This window comes from Theropithecus gelada, chromosome X (genome assembly GCF_003255815.1).
Source record: "Theropithecus gelada isolate Dixy chromosome X, Tgel_1.0, whole genome shotgun sequence".
Lineage (NCBI taxonomy): Eukaryota > Metazoa > Chordata > Mammalia > Primates > Cercopithecidae > Theropithecus > Theropithecus gelada.
The window spans coordinates 73535979-73557579 of NC_037689.1; the positions used below are offsets into that span (position 1 = coordinate 73535979).

Genomic DNA, 21601 nt, shown 5'->3' on the forward strand with positions numbered 1-21601 from the left:
TTTTTTTTGAGACGGAGTCTCGCTCTGCTGCCCAGGCTGGAGTGCAGTGGCCGGATCTCAGCTCACTGCAAGCTCCACCTCCCGGGTTCACGCCATTCTCCTGCCTCAGCCTCCCGAGTAGCTGGGACTACAGGCGCCCGCCATCTTGCCCGGCTAGTTTTTTGTATTTTTTAGTAGAGACGGGGTTTCACCGTGTTCGCCAGGATGGTCTTGATCTCCTGACCTCGTGATCCACCCGTCTCGGCCTCCCAAAGTGCTGGGATTACAGGCTTGAGCCACCGCGCCCGGCCTAGAGACAGGGTTTCACCGGGTTAGCCAGGATGGTCTCGATCTCCTGACCTCGTGATCCGCCCGTCTCGGCCTCCCAAAGTGCTGGGATTACAGGCTTGAGCCACCGCGCCTGGCCAAGTTTCTTATATATTTTAGATATTAACCCCTTATCAGATAGATGGTATACAGGTGTTTTCTCCCAATCTGTGAGTTGTATCATCTGTCTGCTAATTGTTTCCTTTGCTGTGCAGAAGCTTTTTAGTTTGATACTATCCCATTTGTCTGTTTGTGATTTTGTTGCCTGTGTTTGGAGTCCTACCCAAGAAATCATTGGCCAGAACAGTGTTGTGAAGCTTTTCCCTTATGTTTTCTTCTAGTGACCTTACTCTTTGAGATCTTCTGTTTAAGTCTTTAATTCATTTTGAGTTGGTTTTTGTACATGTTGTGAGAATAGGGTTCAGTTTCATTCTTTTGCATGTGGATATCCAGTTTCCCAGCACCACTTACAGAAGAAACTGTCCTTTCCCCATTGTGTGTTCTTGGAATCTAAGTTGAATATTGTTTTATTTTAAATGCTTGGATTAATTTCTGGACTGTATATCCTGTTCCCTTGGTTGGTGTGTCTGTTTCTATGTCAGTATCATGCTGTTTCTATTAAATAAGCTTTATCATACCTTTTAAAATCAGGGAGAATGATGCCTCTAGCCTCATTGTTTTTGCACAAGATTGTTTTAGTTGTTTGGGGTCTTTTCTGGTTTCATTTGAATTTTAGGATTTTTTTTCTATTTCTGTGAAAAATGTCATTGAAATTTTCATAGAGATTGCATTAGATCTGTAAATATCTTTGGGTAGAATGGACATTTTTGACATTGAGCGGCTGAATGGATGAAAAAACGTGACCCAATAATATGCTGCCTACAGGAGACACTCATCATCTCTAAGGACACCCATAGACTGAAAATAGAGAGTTGCAAAGACATATTCCTTACAAATGGAATCCAAAAGAGAACAGGAGTAGTTTTGTTTATATCAGATATAAGAGACTCGAAAAAGTGAATAGTGACAAAAAACGTCACATGTAATGATAGAGATGTTAGTTCATCAAGAAGTTTGGCAGTTGTAAATATATATGCACCCAACATTGGAGCATTGGAGCACCTAAATATACAAGGCATATATGATAAAAACTGAAGGGAGGGAGGGAGGGAGGGAGGGGGGGAGAGAGAGAGAGAGAGAGAGAGAGAGACACTACAACTCCAGTACAATAACAGGAGACTTCACTACCTCACTTTCAACATTGGACAGATTATGTAGACAGAAAATCAATAAAGAAACATTGTACTTAAACCACATTTCAGACTAATTGGACCTAATAGACATTTATAGAACATCTCAGCTCAAGTACATGTGGAATATTCTCCAGGATAGATCATATTTTAGGACAGAAAGCAAGTCTTAACAAATTTAAGGAGATTGAAATCATATTAAGCATCTTTTCTAATCACAATGGCATGAGACTGAAAATAACAGGAGGAATCTTGGAAGGCTCACAGATGTATGCAAATTAAGCAACCTACTTTTGAAAACCATGAGTCGAAGAATAAATTAAAAGGGAAATTGAGGCAAATGAAAATGGAAACACAACATACCAAAACTTATGGGATGCAGCAAAAACAGTCCTGAGAGGTAAGTTTATAGCAGTAAACATTAAAAAAGATAGAAAATATTGACATTGAACCTCAAGGAACTAGAAAAAGATGAACAAAGTATGCCCAACCTTAGCAGAAGGAAGGAATAAGGAAGATCGGAGCAGAAATAGACAAGATAGAGACTTGAAAAACAACAGAAAAGATTAACAAATCTTAAAGTTGTTTTTTTGAGAAGATAAACAATATTGACAAATTTTTAGGTAGACTTAAGAAAAAAACAAAAGACTCAGAATCAGAGATGAAAGTGGAAACTGAACAGACCAATAACAAATAATGAGATTGAATTGGTAGTAAAAAGTCTTCCATCAAAGAAAAGCTTAGGACCAAATGGCTTTTCTGTTGAATTCTACCAAACATTTAAAGCAGAACTTACACCAGTGTTTTTCAAACTCTTCCAAAAAATTGAAGAGGAGAGAATACTTTCAAATTCATTTTATGAGATCAGCATTACCCTGATACCAAATTCAGACAAGGATACTACAGGAAAACTAAAGGCCAATATGCCTTTTGAGCGTAGATGCAAAAGGCTGGGTGCAATGGCTCATGCCTGTAGTCCCAGCACTTTGGGAGGCCGAGGTGGGCAGATCACTTGAGGTCAGGAGTTTGAGACCAGTCTGGCCAACATGGTGATGCATCCCTGTAATCCTAGCCACTTGGGAGGCGGCAGCAGGAGAATCACTTGAACCCAGGAGGCGGAGGTTGCAGTGAGCCAAGATTGTGCTACTGCACTACAGCCTGAGTGAATGAGCGAGACTTGATCTAAAAAAAAAAAAAAAACAAAAACGCACAAGTCCTTAACAAAATACTAGCAAACTGAATTCAACAGCACATCAAAAAGGTCAATCACTGTGATCAAGTGGGATTCATCCCTGGGATGCAAGATTGGCTCAGGATATGTAATTCAGTAAATGTGGTGCACAATATTAACAAGAGGAAGGGCAAAACCTGCATGATCATTTTAATAGATGCAGAAACAGTATTTGACAAAATTCATGATAAAATCTCTCAACATAAGAGGTATAGAAGGAATGTATCTCAGCTGGGCAAGCGACTCATGCCTGTAATACCAGCACTTTGGGAGGCTGAGGTGGGTGAATTATCTGAGGTCAGGAGTTCTAGACCAGTGTGACTAACATGCTGAAACCCCGTCTCTAATAAGAAGATGCCCATTCTCACCACTTATAGTCAATGTAGTATAGGAAGTCTGAGCCTGTGCAATTAGGCCAGAAAATGAAAGAAACAAAATGCATCCATATAGTAAAAGAAGGAGTGAAATTTTCTGTTTTCTGATGACATGATCTTATATGTAGAAAACCCTAAAAATCCACCAAAAGAACCCTCTTAGAACTGATATACAAATTGAGTAATGTTGCAGATTACAAAATTAACTTGAAAATCTGCATTGTTTCTATACTCTAACAATGAAGTATCCAAAGAAATCAAGGAAATAATTCCATTTATGATAGGATCTAAGAAAGTACTTTGGAGTAAATTTAAGTATAGGCGAAAGAGCTGTATAGTGAAAACTATAAAACATTGATGAAAGAAATTGAAGATTCAAATAAATGGAAAGGCATCCAATGCTCATGGATTTGCTTTCTATCTCCTGCAGCTCCCCTTCTCAGAACTGCTTTTCTGTTTGTTTTTTTTCTTTTTTCCTTCTATTGGTAATGATGTTTTTTGCTTTTATACTGCAAGCAGTGATTTTAATCTGGGGCAGTTTCTTACCCTAGACAACATCTGGAGATATTTTTGTCATAACTTAGTGTTGGGGGGATCCTGCTAGCATCTAGTGGGGACAGGTGAGAGATGCTGCAAAACACTCTACAATGGAAAGTCCCCATAGCAAAGAATCATTCAACAGAGAGTATCAATAGTTTCAAGGTTGAGAAGCCCTGCCATAACCTGTCTCCACTGCATCTACCTGCAAAGTATGAAGAGACAAAAGCCAAGCAGAAGTAATGGTTAATTGTTTTAAGGAACTCAGAGCAGTAAGAAATGTTTCATTGGAGAAGGAAGTTTTCTGAAGTCCCAAATTAGGGTACCAGCCCTTCCTATCTTGGAGTCATGAGATTTTCTTGTGATTGAGATGGTAACACCTGCCAAAAAGAAATCCTCTTGCCTGATACTGATGCTTATGCAGTTCCTCCCATTATTTACTCAGCATCTTGCAGTATTACATAACTACTCAGGTCTCTTATGTGTTCTAATTGTTTATATTCAACATGTCACTGATTTTGCTATTCATTATTCATTTTTTGTCATTTTGTCAGTTAAAATGGCCAGTGGATCTGCCTTTGCCTGAAAGAAAGACTTCATTGCTCTTAAAATTGTGAGATGTTGAAAGATTTAATATTTTTGATTGTGGCATGGTTCTAATCATACTAATCTAGCTAGAACTCAGTTCTTGCTTTAATCTTGCCCTGCTTGAACATGAAGCTATTTTCATTTTGTACTGTATTATTTATGCAGTGTGGTAAAATGTCACTTTGCCTCAAGGTGACCTTTGAAGTTATAGGGAGTCTATGTTTTGATTAAAATATATTGTGTGGGGTATTAAGCATTTTTAGTGTATAAGGGAAGATGAAGGTGTTCACAGGGCAAGTGGGTGGCTGTAAAGTTTTGCATAGAGATCAAGATTTGTTTTTTAGATATGAGCAGAATCCACCTGGTAATTGGAGAAGAATTATGTAGACTTACGATATATTATGTCATTTTTTAAGAAAATGGAGAACAAGGCAAAGCAAACAAGAAAAAAGAAATGAGACAGGACCTAAAATGACTTCATAGGAGATGAAGCCTTTAAAGTTCAGTGTTAACTAGAGGGAGAGCCTCTAAATTCAGAAACCAAAAGGAAAGAACCCATAGAAAAACCTAGGTTGTTTGCAACATAAAATCTTTGTAACATCATAGATTCCTTATCTTTTCACTGTATAGTTTTTTTTTTTACTTGTATTACTCTTGAATTTTTAGGGGCAGTCATACATGTGGTGGATAGGTGTGAGGAGGTAGGACAAGAATTTATGAAATTCCTGTATAATTTTTTAGAGGAATATACTTAACCAAGTACAGTTTTATTCTAAAATTTCTTCATGTTATAGAAAGATTTACCTATGTATTTAAAATGACAGTCTCTTTGACTATAGCATACCAAGAAAAGCAAAGTGAGAATGTGCTTGAGAAACCACAGTAAGCCAAGCAGAATATCAGACCTTTGGGATTTAATGGAAGAGTATTCTTGGTGCTTTCTTGTAGTAAACTGGAGTTCATAAAATCCTGAACTATGTAAGGGAATTTAGACTTCTCACAGGGCAGAATTGCTATAATATATGTACTCTGTTTTGTCTCATCTTAATATTTATGACTTAATTTCATGAAATCAGTTTCACTTTTAAGTTTTAAGTTAATTTCTTATTTTTTTCAGTGAATATCACCTCTGCCAGGCAATTAACCGGATGTAGTCGCTTCGGTCATATTTTCCCTTCATCTGCTTACCAGCACATTAAGATGCATAAGAGAATTCTGGGGCACTTGTCATCTGTCTACTGTGTAGCATTTGACCGAAGTGGGAGAAGAATTTTTACAGTGAGTTTAAAATTTATAATATGGTAACATATATAGAATTACAACAATTGAAGCCAGACTGCATGGTATGGCATTGCGATTTGTAAGCAGTTCACCTTTTTTGGATATATGGGTGCAGAAAAAGATGAGTGGAAATTGAAAATTTTTTCTCATTTTGTATAAGTAAACGAGTGAACGAAAATGTTTACTATCTTCTTGGAAGTTTAATTTAACAAAGTTAAATCTTCAGAAGACCTTATATTCTAGAAGTGGTTAATTTATGTGAAACAAGTGTACTCTATTTCATTTCATTCAATTTTAACAAACATTTATTAAAATGCACTTCCGTGTGTCACTTAGTGTAATTGCTGCCAGTTTTGCCTAAATAATGATTTCATGACATTTTTTTGATTAGATAGTTGAACTACACCGTAATGAAGCTTATAGCTATTTTTTATATCTTTTTCTTCGTTTTAGTACTGTTTATTTTTTAAGCTGAACTTTTATTAAGCAGATAATACTGTATGCTTTTGAGTACAAAATTGTAGTACACCAGTATTTCCAAAAAAAAAGCTTAGTCTCATTGCTTTAGTATTAACATAGAAGTGTGGGTAATAGCATAATTTTATTTTTATATTTGTATGCTACAACAAATGAAGCGGAAGTTATTTGGGAAGTTATTACACCTTAGAGTTTATTTTGGACTCTTCCATTAATTACTTAATGACTCTAAATGCATCACATAAGTACTTGGATGTTAGTGATCATGATGAGGATGATGAATGCTATATTTTAATAAGCAGATAATTGTTAAGTAACTTTTCTACCGTAGTAGAGTAGAATTGCTCTTTACAGTTCACTCTTCTGAAATTCTCAAAAGGAAGTTTAATATATTTTTACCAGAAATAATCATTAACTGCTAGCCTCATGTTTACTGAGAAATGCATGTAGACTTTAGGTTAAATTCTGAATAATTTGTGGAAAAAATATTTAAAGAATTTAGAAAAAAGGCTGTCAGGTCTAAAGAAAGAAATGATGGTAAAAATGCTTAATGCCAAATCACTAAAAAGTGAGTTTAAAATATCTTGAGTTGTCAGGATTGGTGGTAATTTTGAAAAGTTCTTCATAAATGCCATCGTCACTTTGGAAAATGCTTTGTTATTGCTGTCATTTGGACATCATTTATACTTGCTACTGGATCCCTATTATATGTAGAGAGGAGACTAAAGAGTAAAGACTTAGAAGTAATTTAATAAAATCTTCTTTTTGGCTGTTTTTTGGGTGGGGGGATTGTGGTGAATTTCTGCTTCATTATAAATCTATTGTCCTTTTGTTACTATAGGGTTCAGATGACTGTTTAGTAAAAATTTGGGCTACAGATGATGGACGTCTTCTTGCTACACTTCGTGGACACTCTGCTGAAATTTCTGACATGGCTGTTAACTATGAAAACACTCTTATTGCCGCAGGCAGCTGTGATAAGGTAGTAAGAGTATGGTGTCTTCGAACTTGTGCACCCGTTGCAGTCCTTCAGGGCCATTCAGCTTCTATTACTTCCATACAGGTAAGAAAAGTGATGAAATTTACCTCAAACATATGTAATAAAGGTGAGAATTCTCTGATTTCATGTTACATTGTATAGATAATAGCCCAACTAATAGCAAGAGAAAAATGCTCTCTTCTGGACTTTGCTCCTACCCTGCAGCAAGGTATTTTTTTAAGTTCCTTTTTCATATAATTCTCTTTTTAAAAAAATAAGTACAAAGATGATTTAAAGAGTCCTATAAATAGAGTGAGATATCTTATTTGTATTTGTTAAGGAGGGAGAAAACCTGTAAATGCCTTAAGAGCACACTCTTCCCTGTTAGAATATAAACGGGTTCTAACTTGAATATTGGCATACCTTGTATTAATATTTAATGCAAGATGTTTGCCAGTCAGATTTAGTATGTGTGTGTCTGTTTTTAGGTTAATATGAGAGGAATTTTTATTCTTAGTTTCAGTGATTTTTTTTTAATTTCAATTTGATGTGTTTTATTTTGTTTTGTTGTCACCCATGCTGGAGTGCAGTGGCGGGATCTCAGCTCACTGCAACCTCCACCTCCTAGGTTCAAGTGATCTTCCCACCTGCACCTCCTGAGTAGCTGGGACTACTGGCATGTGCCACCACATCTGGCTAAATTTTGTATTTTTTGTAGAGACGGGGGTTCGCCATGTTGCCCAGGCTGGTCTTAAACTCCTGGACTCAAGCGCAATTCCTCTGGCTTTGGCTTCCCAAACTGCTGGGATTACAGGCGCATGAGCCACTGCACTCAGCCTCAATTTGAGTTTTAATGTAGAATATGTTGGCTGCTTTTAATACTTGTCCACATACTGGTTTTACCAGATGTTGGTAGTGAAAGTCATGGATGATTTAAAATATTTTTTATTTAATAAAACTAATGAAACTGAACTTTTGTCCTCTTCTTCGTATTGAGAGGAAAACAGAGGAATCTTAAAAATTTTACACTTTGGAGAAAGAGACCACTTTTGGAGGAGATAATTACTCCCATTTACTTTTGTTTATTCTTTAGGAAATCATAAGTATGCCATTTTTTGGTGTTATTTAAATAATATGTCATCTTTTTATGGGGAGCTAGCAAGAATTGGGTTCAGTGTATGTTGAATTTGAAAAAGTTCATGTCAAAATTTTGATTATTTGAAATTATTTCATGGATTTTGATTTGGGAGATTATCAGTTACTTGTGATCTCACTATCATATCTGACTGATTATTTCTGGAATTTGGACATACTGTCATATGCCGCTGAAAAAAATCATTTTATTATAGTAGTCCCCCTTATCTGCAGTTTGGCTTTCCAAGGTTTCAATTACCCACCGTCAGCCATAGTTTGAAAATAGGTGAATGCAGTGCAATGGCATACTTTGGGAAAGAGACCACATTCATATAACTTTTATTACAGTGTATTGTTATAATTTTATAGCAATATTATAAGGTATTATTTGTTAATTTCCTACTGTGCCCAATTTATAAATTAAGCTTATCATAGGTATGTAGGCACAGGAAAAAACAGGGCTTGGTACTATTCAAGGTTTCAGGCATCCATAGGAGGTCTTGACATGTGTCCTCTGCAGATTATTTAGTAATAATGAAAAATATTTATGATACTGTTGTTTTTTTTCATAGTTTCATTTGCTAGTTTGTTTTCTCTTTTTTTTTTTTTTTTTTGAGATGGAGTCTCGCTCTGTCGCCCAGGCTGGAGTGTAGTGGTGCGATCTCGGCTCACTGCAAGCTCGGCCTCCCGGGTTCACGCCATTCTCCTGCCTCAGCCTCCTAAGTAGCTGGGACTACAGGCGCCCGCCACCACGCCCGGCTAATTTTTTGTATTTTTATAGAGACGGGGTTTCACCGTGTTAGCCAGGATGGTCTCGATCTCCTGACCTCGTGATCTACCTGCCTTGGCCTCCCAAAGTGCTGGGATTACAGGCGTGAGCCACCGCGCCCAGCCTTTTCTCATTTCTTTTACATATTGTAGTGCTTTAGAGATCGGTAGACCTTTCTATCATACTCTTTCTCTTAGTCATCTCATGGTTTTGAATTTCATCTGTAAACTGATGATTTCAAACTTCCATCTCCATTTAGGAACTATCTTTTAGCTTCATACTTGTTTATGCAACTATCTTCTTGGAATCATCACATGTATGTCTACTAGGTATTTCAAACTCATTATATTCAAAATGGAATTAATTTTTCTTCCTCATATCTCCCCAAGCCTTTTTATCCAAACAAATGGCAATACCCTGCTTTCAACTGCTCAGAGTAGTCATCCCTTTTATGTTTCTCTTATACTTTGTATCTAAAACTTGTCAGCAAGTCATGTTGGTTCTACCATCAAACTGTATCTAGAATCTGGCAAATTCTCATGACCTCTATTATTGCTATCCTGTTTTAAGGCACTATCATCTGTAGTCTAGATTATTGAAATAGACTTCTAACCGATCTGCCTGCATCTTCCATTCCCTTTCTCCTGCCCCTTCCATTCCCTTTCCCCTGCCCCAGTTTAGTCTCTCAGTTTAACAGACAAAGTTATTTTAAAATGGCAGTTAAATCATGTCACTGGTGCTCAGGACCATCAGTAGCTTCCAATCTCAGAGTTAAAACTGAAGTCTCCACAATGCTGTGTATTCTCAGCCTCCTTGGTGCTCTTCAGTCTCATCTATTGCATGTTTGCCTTTTTCACTCTGCTTAACTGCTGGCCACTTTGCTTTTCTTGAACATTCTAGGTGTACATGGCTGCTTTGGCTTTTACTGTTTCCTGTCTCTGGAGTGGTCTTCCCTGGATATTCACATAGTTTGTTTTCTCAGTTTGTATGTGCTTTGTGCACATGTCACCTTCTCAGGGAGACCTCTGACCACCTTATTGCTCTGATTAAAATTGTAAACCACCACCCCCTAGCCCCCTCCACTGTGTGCACAGCAACTCTGTATCTTCCCTTCTGTTTCATTTTTCTCTGTAGTAATAGTCATCTTTTGGTATTCTTTATATGTTCTTTATTATTTGTGTATTGACTGTCTTTATTAACATCAGTGATATATTATACTCCCACGTTTTGTATTTTTTTAACAAAATTTAGTTAGAATGGTATGATGCTAATAGTGGTTACCACTGAATGGCAGAATTACATGTTACTTTTTTTCTGTTTTTCCACATTTCCTAAATTTTCTACAGTAGGTATGTATTAATTTGTCAGGAATACAAAAATAAATGTTATATTAAACAATCCGTAACATGGTTTCTCATTTAAAACAATTCTATTAAGGCACATTAATGGGCCAGATCCCCCTTTGTGATTGATGAAGCAATTTTAATGCAATGGAGATAAAGGTTTCAATGTTTCTTCACTTTATAAAATTATACTATTTCATATTTAATTGTCTAATTCCTGTAAATCTAAGATCAGCAAATATACAGGCCAGATAGTAAATATTTAGGCTTTGCATGTCATACAGTCTCTGTCACAACTGCTCGGCTCTGTTCCCATAGTGCAAAAGCAGCCATAGACAGTGTAAGGTGACTGTGTTCCAATAACGCTATATTTACAGAAACAGGCAGCAAGCTGAATTTGGTGTGTTGGCTGTATTTGTGGATTACTGCTGTAGATTTTAGAGTAAGCTTTTGTTGTTGTTGTTGAGACAGAGTCTTGCTGTGTGACCCAGGCTGGAGTGTGGTGGTATGATCTCGGCTCACTGCAACCTCCGCCTTCTGGCTTCAAGCGATTCTCATGCCTCAGCCTCCTGAGTAGCTGGGATTACAAGCATGTGCTACCATGCCCAGCTAATTATTTTATTTTATTTTTTATTATACTTTATGTTCTAGGGTACATGTTCACAACGTGCAGGTTTGTTACATATGTATACATGTGACATGTTGGCGTGCTGCACCCATTAACTCGTCATTTACATTATGTATATCTCCTAATGCTATCCCTCTCCCATCCCCCCACCCCACAACAGGCCCCAGTGTGTGATGTTCCCCTTCCTGTGTCCAGGTGTTCTCATTGTTCAATTCCCACCTATGAGTGAGAACATGCTGTGTTTGGTTTTTTGTTCTTGTGATAGTTTGCTGAGAATGATGGTTTCCAGCTGCATCCATGTCCCTACAAAGGACATGAACTCATCCTTTTTTATGGCTGCATAGTATTCCATGGTGTATATGTGCCACATTTTCTTAATCCAATCTGTCGTTGTTGAACATTTGGGTTCGTTCCAAGTCTCTGCTCTTTTGAATAGTGCTGCAGTAAACATGTGTGCATGTGTCTTTATAGCAGCATGATTTATAACCCTTTGGATACATACCCAGTAATGGGATGGCTGGGTCAAATGATATTTCTAGTTCTAGATCCTTGAGGAATTGTCACACTCTCTTCCACAATGGTTGAACTAGTTTACAGTCCCACCAACAGTGTAAAACTGTTCCTATTTCTCTACATCCTCTCCAGCACCTGTTGTTTCCTGACTTTTTAATGATTGCCAATCTAACTGGTGTGAGATGGTATCTCATTGTGGTTTTGATTAGCATTCCTCTGATGACTAGTGATGATGAGCATTTTTTCATGTGTCTGTTGGCTGCATAAATGCCATAGGCATGGTCAAGGACTTCATGTCTAAAACACCAAAAGCAATGGCAACAAAAGCCAAAATTGACAAATGGGATCTAATTAAACTAAAGAGCTTCTGCACAGCAAAAGAAACTACCATCAGAGTGAACAGGCAACCTACAGAATGGGAGAAAATTTTTGCAATCTACTCATCTGACAAAGGGCTAATATCCAGAACCTACAAAGAACTCAAACAAATTTTTTATTTTTAATAGAGACGGGGTTTTGCCATATCAGCCAGTCTGGTCTCAAACTCCTGACCTCAGGTGATCTGCCTGCCTCGGCCTCCCAAAGTGCTGAGATTACAGGTGTGAGCCACTGCGCCCAGCCAGATTAAGCTTTTTAATGCAAATTTCTCAATCTCAGAAATGAAAATATAGTTAACCCTTTGTATCCGTAGATTCTGCATCTGTGGCTTCAACCAGCTGAGGAACAAAAGTCATTTGAAAAAAATTAATCTTCCTACTGAACATGTACAGATTTTTTTCTTGCCATTATCCCTTAAATAATATAGTATAACAACAAATCACTACAACATTTATATTGTATTAGGTATTATCAGTAATCTAGAGATGATTTGAAGTATACAGGAGGATGTACATATGTTATCTGCAAATACCATACCATTTTATATCAGAGACTTGAGCATCTGCTGATTTTAGTATCCATGGGAGGTCCTGGAAGCATCTCAATGATACCAACAGAGGACTATATAGGCATGAGTCCTGGTTTCTTTACTGCACATCAGTTATTAATGGATAATATTAATGAGTAATTTTTGTTTGAATTCATCTCTGTTGTCTTTAGAAGTTCTGTGCTTCCAAACAAAGAAGCTAAGTAAATTACTTCTAATATCTATAATGATAATTTTCTTTTGATTTGCATTCAAAATGTATTCAAACCCTATACATCTTAATCCTTAGTCATCATCTCAGTGGAAATGTTTAATTATCTTCATTTGGGATTTTAAAAACTCACTGACATGTAGGAAACTCTTGTCCAATTTTCAGCTTTTTCCTGTGTCCCAGACATCAGGAGCTCAGTTGTTCTTTTTCCTTTTCTGTGATTCTTTTCTGAGGATATGTAAAATACTGAGAGTAAGAGCCTGAGAAGCCCACATGATAAAGGCCTTGATCCTTCTGACATATTAGTAGTCCTCTATATTGACAACTTAAGTTTTTTTTTTTTAACTTGATCTCCATTTTTCCACAATGATATGATATGAATAATGATTTGACCTATTTTACATTATTTATGGAAACAAATGGCTTACATCTAAAAAGGACAAAATTATATACTTCATTGAATGAAACTGGATTTTAAAGTGAAAAAATAATAAAACCAAATACTTGGATATTAACTTCCCAAGTGTTTTTAGATTTACTTCTAATCCTCTGTCCATCTGAACTATAAAAATTCCACAGTTGTTTCTATAAGTGTATATATAGCACATTTGTAAAGTTTTAAATAGTAATGCGCTTGTGAGTTTATTCTCCACTGAAAGTGATTAAAAAATCTTAAAGTGTAATATTAAATAATTTAAAAGTAATTTTTTTATAACTAAAACGTTTTATCCAAAGTTCAGTTACTTTTTCTATAGTTTTTTGATATTTTTAAATTTTTATAAGGTATTTATTAATCTAGGAAAGTAAAATAGTCCCTTGACAAAAATTTTTAACTGAATTTATTGAGATTATATTTGTTAAATGATTACAATTTAAAAATACTCTGTGTTTGATGTTAGGCTGAACATGAAAACTTTTTATTTGAATCATATTTTTTTTTGTTTTTTTTTAAGTTTTGTCCATCAACTAAAGGCACAAACAGATACCTCACTTCTACTGGTGCTGATGGAACAATCTGTTTCTGGCAATGGCATGTCAAAACAATGAAGTTTAGGTAAGTTTAGAAATTTTGTGAAAAATTGAGCATGTTAATTTTTATCTATTGCCTTGATTCTTAATAATCCATGTATTTAGATATATGTATATATATTTATATATGTGTATGTGTATTTGTGTATACATATCCATACCTACTTCAATAGATTAAGAGATTTTAGGATAAATTTTTTTTGATATTAATGTTGAAGAGACAATTTATATAGAAAATTCTGGTAGAATTTTATTTGTTTCATTTCTTACTTTGGTAAGAAATCTCATAATGGTAGTAGTAAGTAATATGGTTAATAAAACTGTAGTAATACTGATATCATAAATGATGTTTGCAAGGTTAAATGCATTTTTAACCTAATTGATGGGAATAGTACTTATTGACCACATTCCTTTTGTTTTTTCTGTAGTATTGATGCTAAATCGATCAGTATCCAGTAGTGTGCTAACATTCTGGCCCATTAGCTAAACATGATGAAACATAAAAATACCTTATTTTTCCTCTTTAGAGATCGCCCAGTGAAATTTACTGAGAGATCCAGACCTGGAGTCCAGATATCTTGTTCATCTTTCAGTTCTGGTATGTGTAAAACTAGAATGTTTTGAGCATCTGGAATATTAAACGATCCAGTTGTAAAAACAGATTATGTGATTTATGAATAAAAAGATACACATTTGAGTGTTAATTGAAGGATATCAAAAATCTGAACCATGTGTTATGATAGATAAACTCTTTTGGACTCTAAGTAATGTGTAAGGTTGAATTTTTTTTTCCTTATTCATAATTTAATACATTTTTATATAATGGTGATTTTGCTTGGTAAAAACAGACCCGCTACTCTAAATATCCACTAACAAAAAAATTTACTTCCCCCACAATCAACACAAAAATTCTGCCCTGAGTTACAAAAAAACATGTACTGTTGCTCCATATTGAAAACACTTTTACAGTGCTTTTTCTACTGCTAAGAATCCTACATTAGTTAACCTTTTTTTTCTCCTTTTTTTGATTGTGGTGAAATATACAGAACTTAAAATTTTATCATTTTAGTCATTTTTAAGTGTACAGTTTGTAACTTTAAGTATATTCACATTGTTCTGCATCTGTCACACCATCCATCTCTAGAACTTTTTCATCATCCCAAAAGCAGTTGACTTTTTACACTCAACCACTATGGCCACGGTAAAGAGAATTGTAGATAAATTGTCTTTTTTTTTTTTTTTTTGAGACGGAGACTCGCTCTGTCGCCCGGGCTGGAGTGCAGTGGCCGGATCATAGCTCACTGCAAGCTCCGCCTCCCGGGTTTACGCTGCCTCAGCCTCCCGAGTAGCTGAGACTACAGGCGCCCACCTAGTTTTTTGTATTTTTTTAGTAGAGACGGGGTTTCACTGTGTTAGCCAGGATGGTCTCGATCTCCTGACCTCGTGATCTGCCCGTCTCGGCCTCCCAAAGTGCTGGGATTACAGGCTTGAGCCACCGTGCCCGGCCGATAAATTGTCTTATAAATAATTTTGGAACATTACATTTCTAAATAAAGAAATGAATTCCTCAAGGATGTCTTCTTTAATGTTTATGATCATAGGCCTGTATTCAGTGTATATATAGTTTGTAGATTTTGTTGGATGAATGATATAGTTTTACATTTTCTCTGAATCACTAGTATGTCTCCAATAATTAGAAGACAACCTTGTGTTTCTTGAAGCCTTTTTACTAATGCAAGGTGTAGCATACAACTAAGGAAGTAATGAGATGGTTTTTAGGGTTCCTTGGTACTATGTTTTGTTTTGTTTTTTAATCTTCTAGGCGGTATGTTCATTACAACTGGTAGTACTGACCATGTGATTAGAATATATTATTTGGGTTCTGAGGTTCCTGAGAAAATTGCTGAATTAGAGTCACATACGGTAAGAGAAAATCAGAAACAGTTGCTTTATTTTTGAATATCCTTGGAAAGTTTATTTCATTTCTTTTCTGATGTGTACCATAGTAATATATACAAATCACAAAGTTTGGCTTACGCTTTACTCTTGTCATCAGTACTATACATACTAGTAAAAGTAGGAGTTAATTATTCTAAAAGATTTTAAATAGCAGTCTCTAAACTATGGTACTTATAGACTGTCAGATGATTCCATTGGAAAATAATTAGATGAATGATGTGGGAAACAGGAAATGATTACTTTCAAAAATTAATAAAATTACGTGGAAAATCTAATGCAACTACTATTAAATTAACTATTTTAAGGTGTTATCTTACATTAGTGTGCTGTCTTATTATGGAGAACGTAATAAACTAATATCTATTCAGAAGTATTTGTCTCTTGAGATATGGTTTATAAGGTTTCCCTATGTCTGATTTGTTTCCTATTACTGCCAATAAGCAGTCCTCATTAGTTAGTACATTGTTTTGGGCCTCATTGAAATTAAAAAAAAAAAAAAAATCTACTTCATGATGTTTTTACCTATGAATTTGAGAGAAAGAGCACTTAATTCATTTTACAAATAAGTCCATTTTAACCAAAAATCTGTTTTATGTCTTAGGATAAAGTTGTTGCTGTTCAGTTCTGTAACAATGGAGACAGGTAATTATGTAATACATATTTGTGTAAACAGATGTTTGATATATGTTACTACCATTCCCTCAGATGCAGCTACTTCTATGATAGATACCTTATTTCTGTCCAGTTATTTAGGTTCAAAGCCCTTGTTTGTCTTTGATGACATCCTTAGCCATCACTTCCACAATCTCATCCAAGTCGTAACCATAACCTATCAGGTCTTCCTTTCTGAGTGCTTTCTTTTTTGTTTATTTTGCTCTATTTCTTTTAGCACCCACGTTATTCAAGCATTTCATTATTTGACCTGTGACCTGTCCATCTCTGCCAGTGTAACCTTGTTCTTTTTTTTTTTTTTTTTTTTTTTGAGACGGAGTCTCGCTCTGTTGCCTAGGCTGGAGTGCAGTGGTGTGATCTCGGCTCACTGCAACCTCCATCTCCTGGGTTCAAGTGATTCTCCTGCCTCAGTCTCCCGAATAACTGGGATTACAGGTGCATGCCACCACACCTCGCTAATTTTTTGTATTTTTAGTAGAGACGGGGTTTCACCGTATTAGCCAGGATGGTCTTGATTTCCTGACCTTATCATCTGCCCGCCTCGGCCTCCCAAAGTGCTGGCATGAGCCACCGTGACCAGCCAACATTGTTCTTTACAGAAATCTTTAGTGTTTCCTCTTCTCTGTCTATGGAGTAGAATTCAAATGTCTTAGCCTGGCATTCAGAGCTCTTTACCAAATGACTTAGATCTACATTCTTTTCTACTGTTCTCCATATGAATCCTTGGATCCGGCCTAATTGATATACCCTGCTCCTGTTCACATCTCATCCATTCCTTTGCTTATACTTTTCCTCATATCATCTCTACCAAGAAACGCCATTTCCTACTTTCCCCTAACCTCTTTCTCTTTCTCTCCTACTTTCTGTCTTTCTCTTTTCCTCTCATGTCCCTCTCCTTTCTTTTTTTCCCCCTCTTCTTAACTAGGTCTTATCTTCCTTTTACGGTTCATGCCTTACCTGAAACCTTTCCTGAATGTTCCAGCGTTTAATTGTCTTGACTTTCTCTGAATATCTATATCACTCATTATCCCTATATCCCTAAAGTCAGAAATTATATGCAGATATCCTTGCACTCTCTAAAGTGTGTAATCCCAAAAAGATGACAGCCAAAAAGGCTCTAGCCTAAAAGTTTACCTAGCATAATAGATTTAAAATTTTAAGCACCTAGCATTAATTTGTTTCCAGTACGGGTTATTTCATATCCAAAATACTTGGTACCAGAAGTGGATATTTTTTCAGATTTTGGAATATTTGCATATTATAATGAGATGCTGGGAGATGGAACCCAAGTCTAAACACAATTCATTTATGTTTCATGTATACCTTACACACGTAGCCTGAAAGTAATTTTATACAATATTTTACATAATTTTGTGCATGAAACAAAGTTTTGACTATTTGGTGACCCATCACAAGAGGCCAGGTGTGGACTTTTTGACATCTGGTGTCATGTTGACACTCAAACACTTTCAGATTTTAGAATTTTGGATTCGACTAGCTCAACTTGTATGTCTATAAGGACTTTTTTTTTTTTTGAGGCGGAGTCTCACTCTGTCACCCAGGCTGGAGTGCAGTGGCACGATCTCGGCTCACTGCAAGCTCCGTCTCCTGGGTTCATGCCATTCTCCTGCCTCAGCCTCCCGAGTAGCTGGGACTACAGTACCATGCCACCGTGCCTGGCTAATATTTTTGTATTTTTAGTAGAGAAGTTAGCCAGGATGGTCTTGATCTCCTGACCTCGTGATCCACCCGCCTCGGCCCCGCAAAGTGCTGGGATTACAGGCGTGAGCCACCGCGCCCGGCCTATAAGGACTTTATAGGATGATCATGTTCTATTTTTAAATAACTTTTGACTGCAAATAATTACACTGATGGAGTTGTTCATTTTTGTCAAATTTGAGAGTAAATAATGATGGTCTACAAAGAGTGATGTCTATATTAGGAATGAAAAAACCACCAAATAAATTTTAAGGTTGACTTGATTGTATTATACTGAGTTAGATGCTTGAACATTAGTATAGCTACTATTCTTTCATGCTAGAAGAACCTAAATTTTTAACTCCCTGTCTTTTTCTATTTAGGGAAAATTACATTATTGTGGTCTTAATTATTCGTGTGACCAATAAACACATGAGGAGATGTCCAATTTTACTAATAATCAAAGAAATATAAATTAAAATAACAGTCACTTTTTTTTCTTTCAGAATGACAAGATAATGAAAAATGATAATCCCAATATTGCCAAGGGTTTTGGGAAAATGGACACTTCTACAACTTGTGATGAGATTGTAAATTATTAAAAAAACTTTTCAGGGAAACAATTTGGCAGTATGTATCAAAAGCTTTAAAAATACACCTACTCTGACTCAGCAAATATATGTATGAGGTTGTACAAAGATTATATAGAGATGTTCATCACAGCATTATTTATAATGGTGAAGATTGGAAACAACAGTTGATCATTAAGGGATTAATTAAATAAATTTTGGTACATTCATATAGTTGAACACTTATTAAAAGTGATAGTTTTGTACTTGGAAACATAGAAATAGATCAACAAAATACAGTTAAGCTAGGGAAAAACATATATAGTTCAGTTCAATTTTTTGTGGTAGAAACTATTGAAGTGTATATGTCTGTATTTTATAAATTCTGAAAATAGAAACCGAAGTGTTGACAGTGACAGAAGTATGAGTGAATATGCATTCTTTTTAAATGACATCTTTATTGAAATATAATTTAAATAACATAAAATTCATTGGTTTTTAGTATATTCATAGGGTTGTGCAACCATCACCACAGTCAATTTTAGAACATTTTCATTGGCCCTGAAAGAAGCTCATACCCTTTAGCTGTCAACCTCCAATTCTCCTATCCCTTCACTCCCAGCTCTGGGTAACCATTAATCTACTTTTTGTCTTTATAGGTTTGCCTATTCAAGATCCATCTATGTTACTGTGTCTATCATTCTTTCTTTTTTTTTTTTTTTTTTTTTTGCTGAATAATATTTCATTGTATGAATACGCTACATTTCGTTTATCCATTTATCCCATTGATGGACATTTGGGTTGTTTCCACTTTTTGACTTATTATGAATAATGCTGCCATGAATATTCATGTACACATTTTTATGTGGACTTATGTTTTCATTACTCTTGGATATATACCTGGGAGTAGAATTTCCGGGTCATATGATGACTATGTTTAACATTTTGAAGAACTGCCAAGCTGTTTTCCAAAGTGACTGTACCATTTTACATTCCCCTCAGTAGTGTGTGAGGGTTAATGTGTTACTTATATTATCAAAAAAAGTGATTTACATTTTGAGAAAATTAATAAAGTTATTTTAACTCTGTCTAGTTTAAGATTTGTTAGTGGAAGTCGAGATGGAACCGCAAGAATTTGGCAGTATCAGCAACAAGAATGGAAGAGTATAGTGCTCGACATGGCTACTAAAATGACTGGGTAAGAATATATGTTAGATGTTTATGTGGTTCTCATGATATATTTTACATTGAGTTTAATAATGAATATAAAATATCTTTTTACATTAGTAAATAGTTTGAAGTTAATTGTAGACATGAAGTTTGCATCTGTACAGCCTCTAAGCAAATCATCTTTACTGTTGATTGACAGACTGGATGACAGGAATATTGCTGATTCATTTGATATTCTGGTCTGTTGTGACTCAAAGATCTCTGTGTTCTACTGATGCCTATAGAGCCATTCTCTGCCTTAGATTTTTATAGGTCATTAAAAAATATATCTATATTACTTTCTACCTTGAGAGTTGTCCCTGTTAAATGTCATCATATGTTTAACTTTTTCTTTAATTTTCTAAGGATACTTTTATAATATTTTATATTGTTAGCATTCCTACTCAGTAATATATTTACACTTAATCAGCATTCAGTTTTGTCATCTTCACTGTTGATTGGAAGATACATAATTACTTCTTTGGGACACTACAGCTTCTTTAGGGTATGGCCCTGAAATCAACTGTCTTTCCATTAGCTGCAGTATAAAAATGACTTTTTCATCATAGCTACCTATTGATAATGTCATATTTAATTACATAAAAATGGTACTAAATTTTCTACTGCTTTTTATAAGACCTATGGGTTTTCTAAAAAAATTCATATTTAAGAGAATAAATTGGCCATTATGTTTTCCTATTTTCTGATAACCAACATAAGCATGAATTTTATTTTTCAAGGTATTTATAGATTTCTTAGTAGTTTCATAATTTTTGGTTCTCAAGGAACTATTTACCAAATTTTTGTCATTTTAGGGTCTTTTTTTCTTCCTGAATTAAGCTAACAGGTATTGCCCTATGCAGATACATTTACTTTTTTCTTTCATGAATACTTAACAGTATAGTTTAGGATTTTTTAATCTAAACAGTTGTGTACTCCTGGAGAAATTATGTCATAATTTGCTACTTAACATGCACCTTTGTCCAAAATTCATAAGATATGAATACTGCAAATTGTTTTGTTTAGCAATAATTTGCCATCTGGAGAAGACAAGATCACTAAACTTAAGGTGACTATGGTGGCCTGGGATCGCTATGATACCACAGTTATTACTGCAGTGAATAATTTTCTTTTGAAAGTGTGGAATTCTATCACAGGACAGCTTCTTCATACATTATCTGTAAGTATTTTATTTTTAGAGTAATTAAAATGGTCAAAAAGCACATTATTTTAAGACACAGGAAATTTAAGTTTCCTTTCTGTGATATACTATACTAGCCCTTGGAAAAATGATTTTCTGAGAGGCCTCTTTTGACATAGCTGTAAAATAGGGATGACATGCACTATACCTGCTAAAAGCAAGTATGAAATCTTTTCAAGATCTTTTCTAAGTCTAGTAGTTACTCATCTACTGTGTTATTGTATACAATGAGAACATATAAGTTATTTTGTTTTTATCAGGGGTTGGCATTTTTTCATTGTTACCATTATAGGGGTAGAGCGTACCTTACTTTGGTAAAGATATCCTACATAGTCTACCTTTAGTGATTAGTTTATGCAAGGAATAGGGGTAAGAGGAAGAAGTAGGAAAAGAAAGGTATTTTTTCCTCTTTCAGAAAGTGTATATTTGTCATTGTAAGAGGCTACAGTATTTGTGATGTAAAAAGTTGAAAGGATTAATGGCAGAAATCACATGGGTGGTGTTGATGTTTTTCAGTTTATCATAATACTGGTTGACTTCAGATTAAGTTTAATTTAAAAACCTTATTTTGTCTGTTTCAACTATCAATTCATAAGCATTTTAAGGAGAGAATGCCAAATGCTTGCCATGCGATCACTCGTTAGTAAGTGATAAGGTTCAGACTAGAAACCAATTCTTCCGACTCAACTCAGTTGTCTTTGTAGTATATCATGGTGTT

General features: G+C 35.4%; 1 protein-coding gene across 5 annotated transcripts in view; it reads left to right on the forward strand.

The window, feature by feature from the left end:
* Nucleotides 1-21601, forward strand: part of BRWD3 (bromodomain and WD repeat domain containing 3) — a 134604-nt gene that overhangs the window by 56661 nt on the left and 56342 nt on the right. For 3 of the 5 annotated variants that reach the window (XM_025372376.1, XM_025372377.1, XM_025372378.1), the window contains 7 exons: nt 5404-5564; nt 6886-7107; nt 14103-14173; nt 15398-15498; nt 16136-16176; nt 19567-19671; nt 20709-20862. In XM_025372376.1, the coding sequence (XP_025228161.1) occupies nt 15403-15498; nt 16136-16176; nt 19567-19671; nt 20709-20862 (396 nt within the window). In that variant the 5' untranslated portion in view covers nt 5404-5564; nt 6886-7107; nt 14103-14173; nt 15398-15402. Of the gene's footprint in view, nt 1-4952; nt 4988-5403; nt 5565-6885; nt 7108-13499; nt 13601-14102; nt 14174-15397; nt 15499-16135; nt 16177-19566; nt 19672-20708; nt 20863-21601 lie in introns of all 5 variants that reach the window. The other 2 variants (XM_025372374.1, XM_025372375.1) reach the window with 2 other exon arrangements.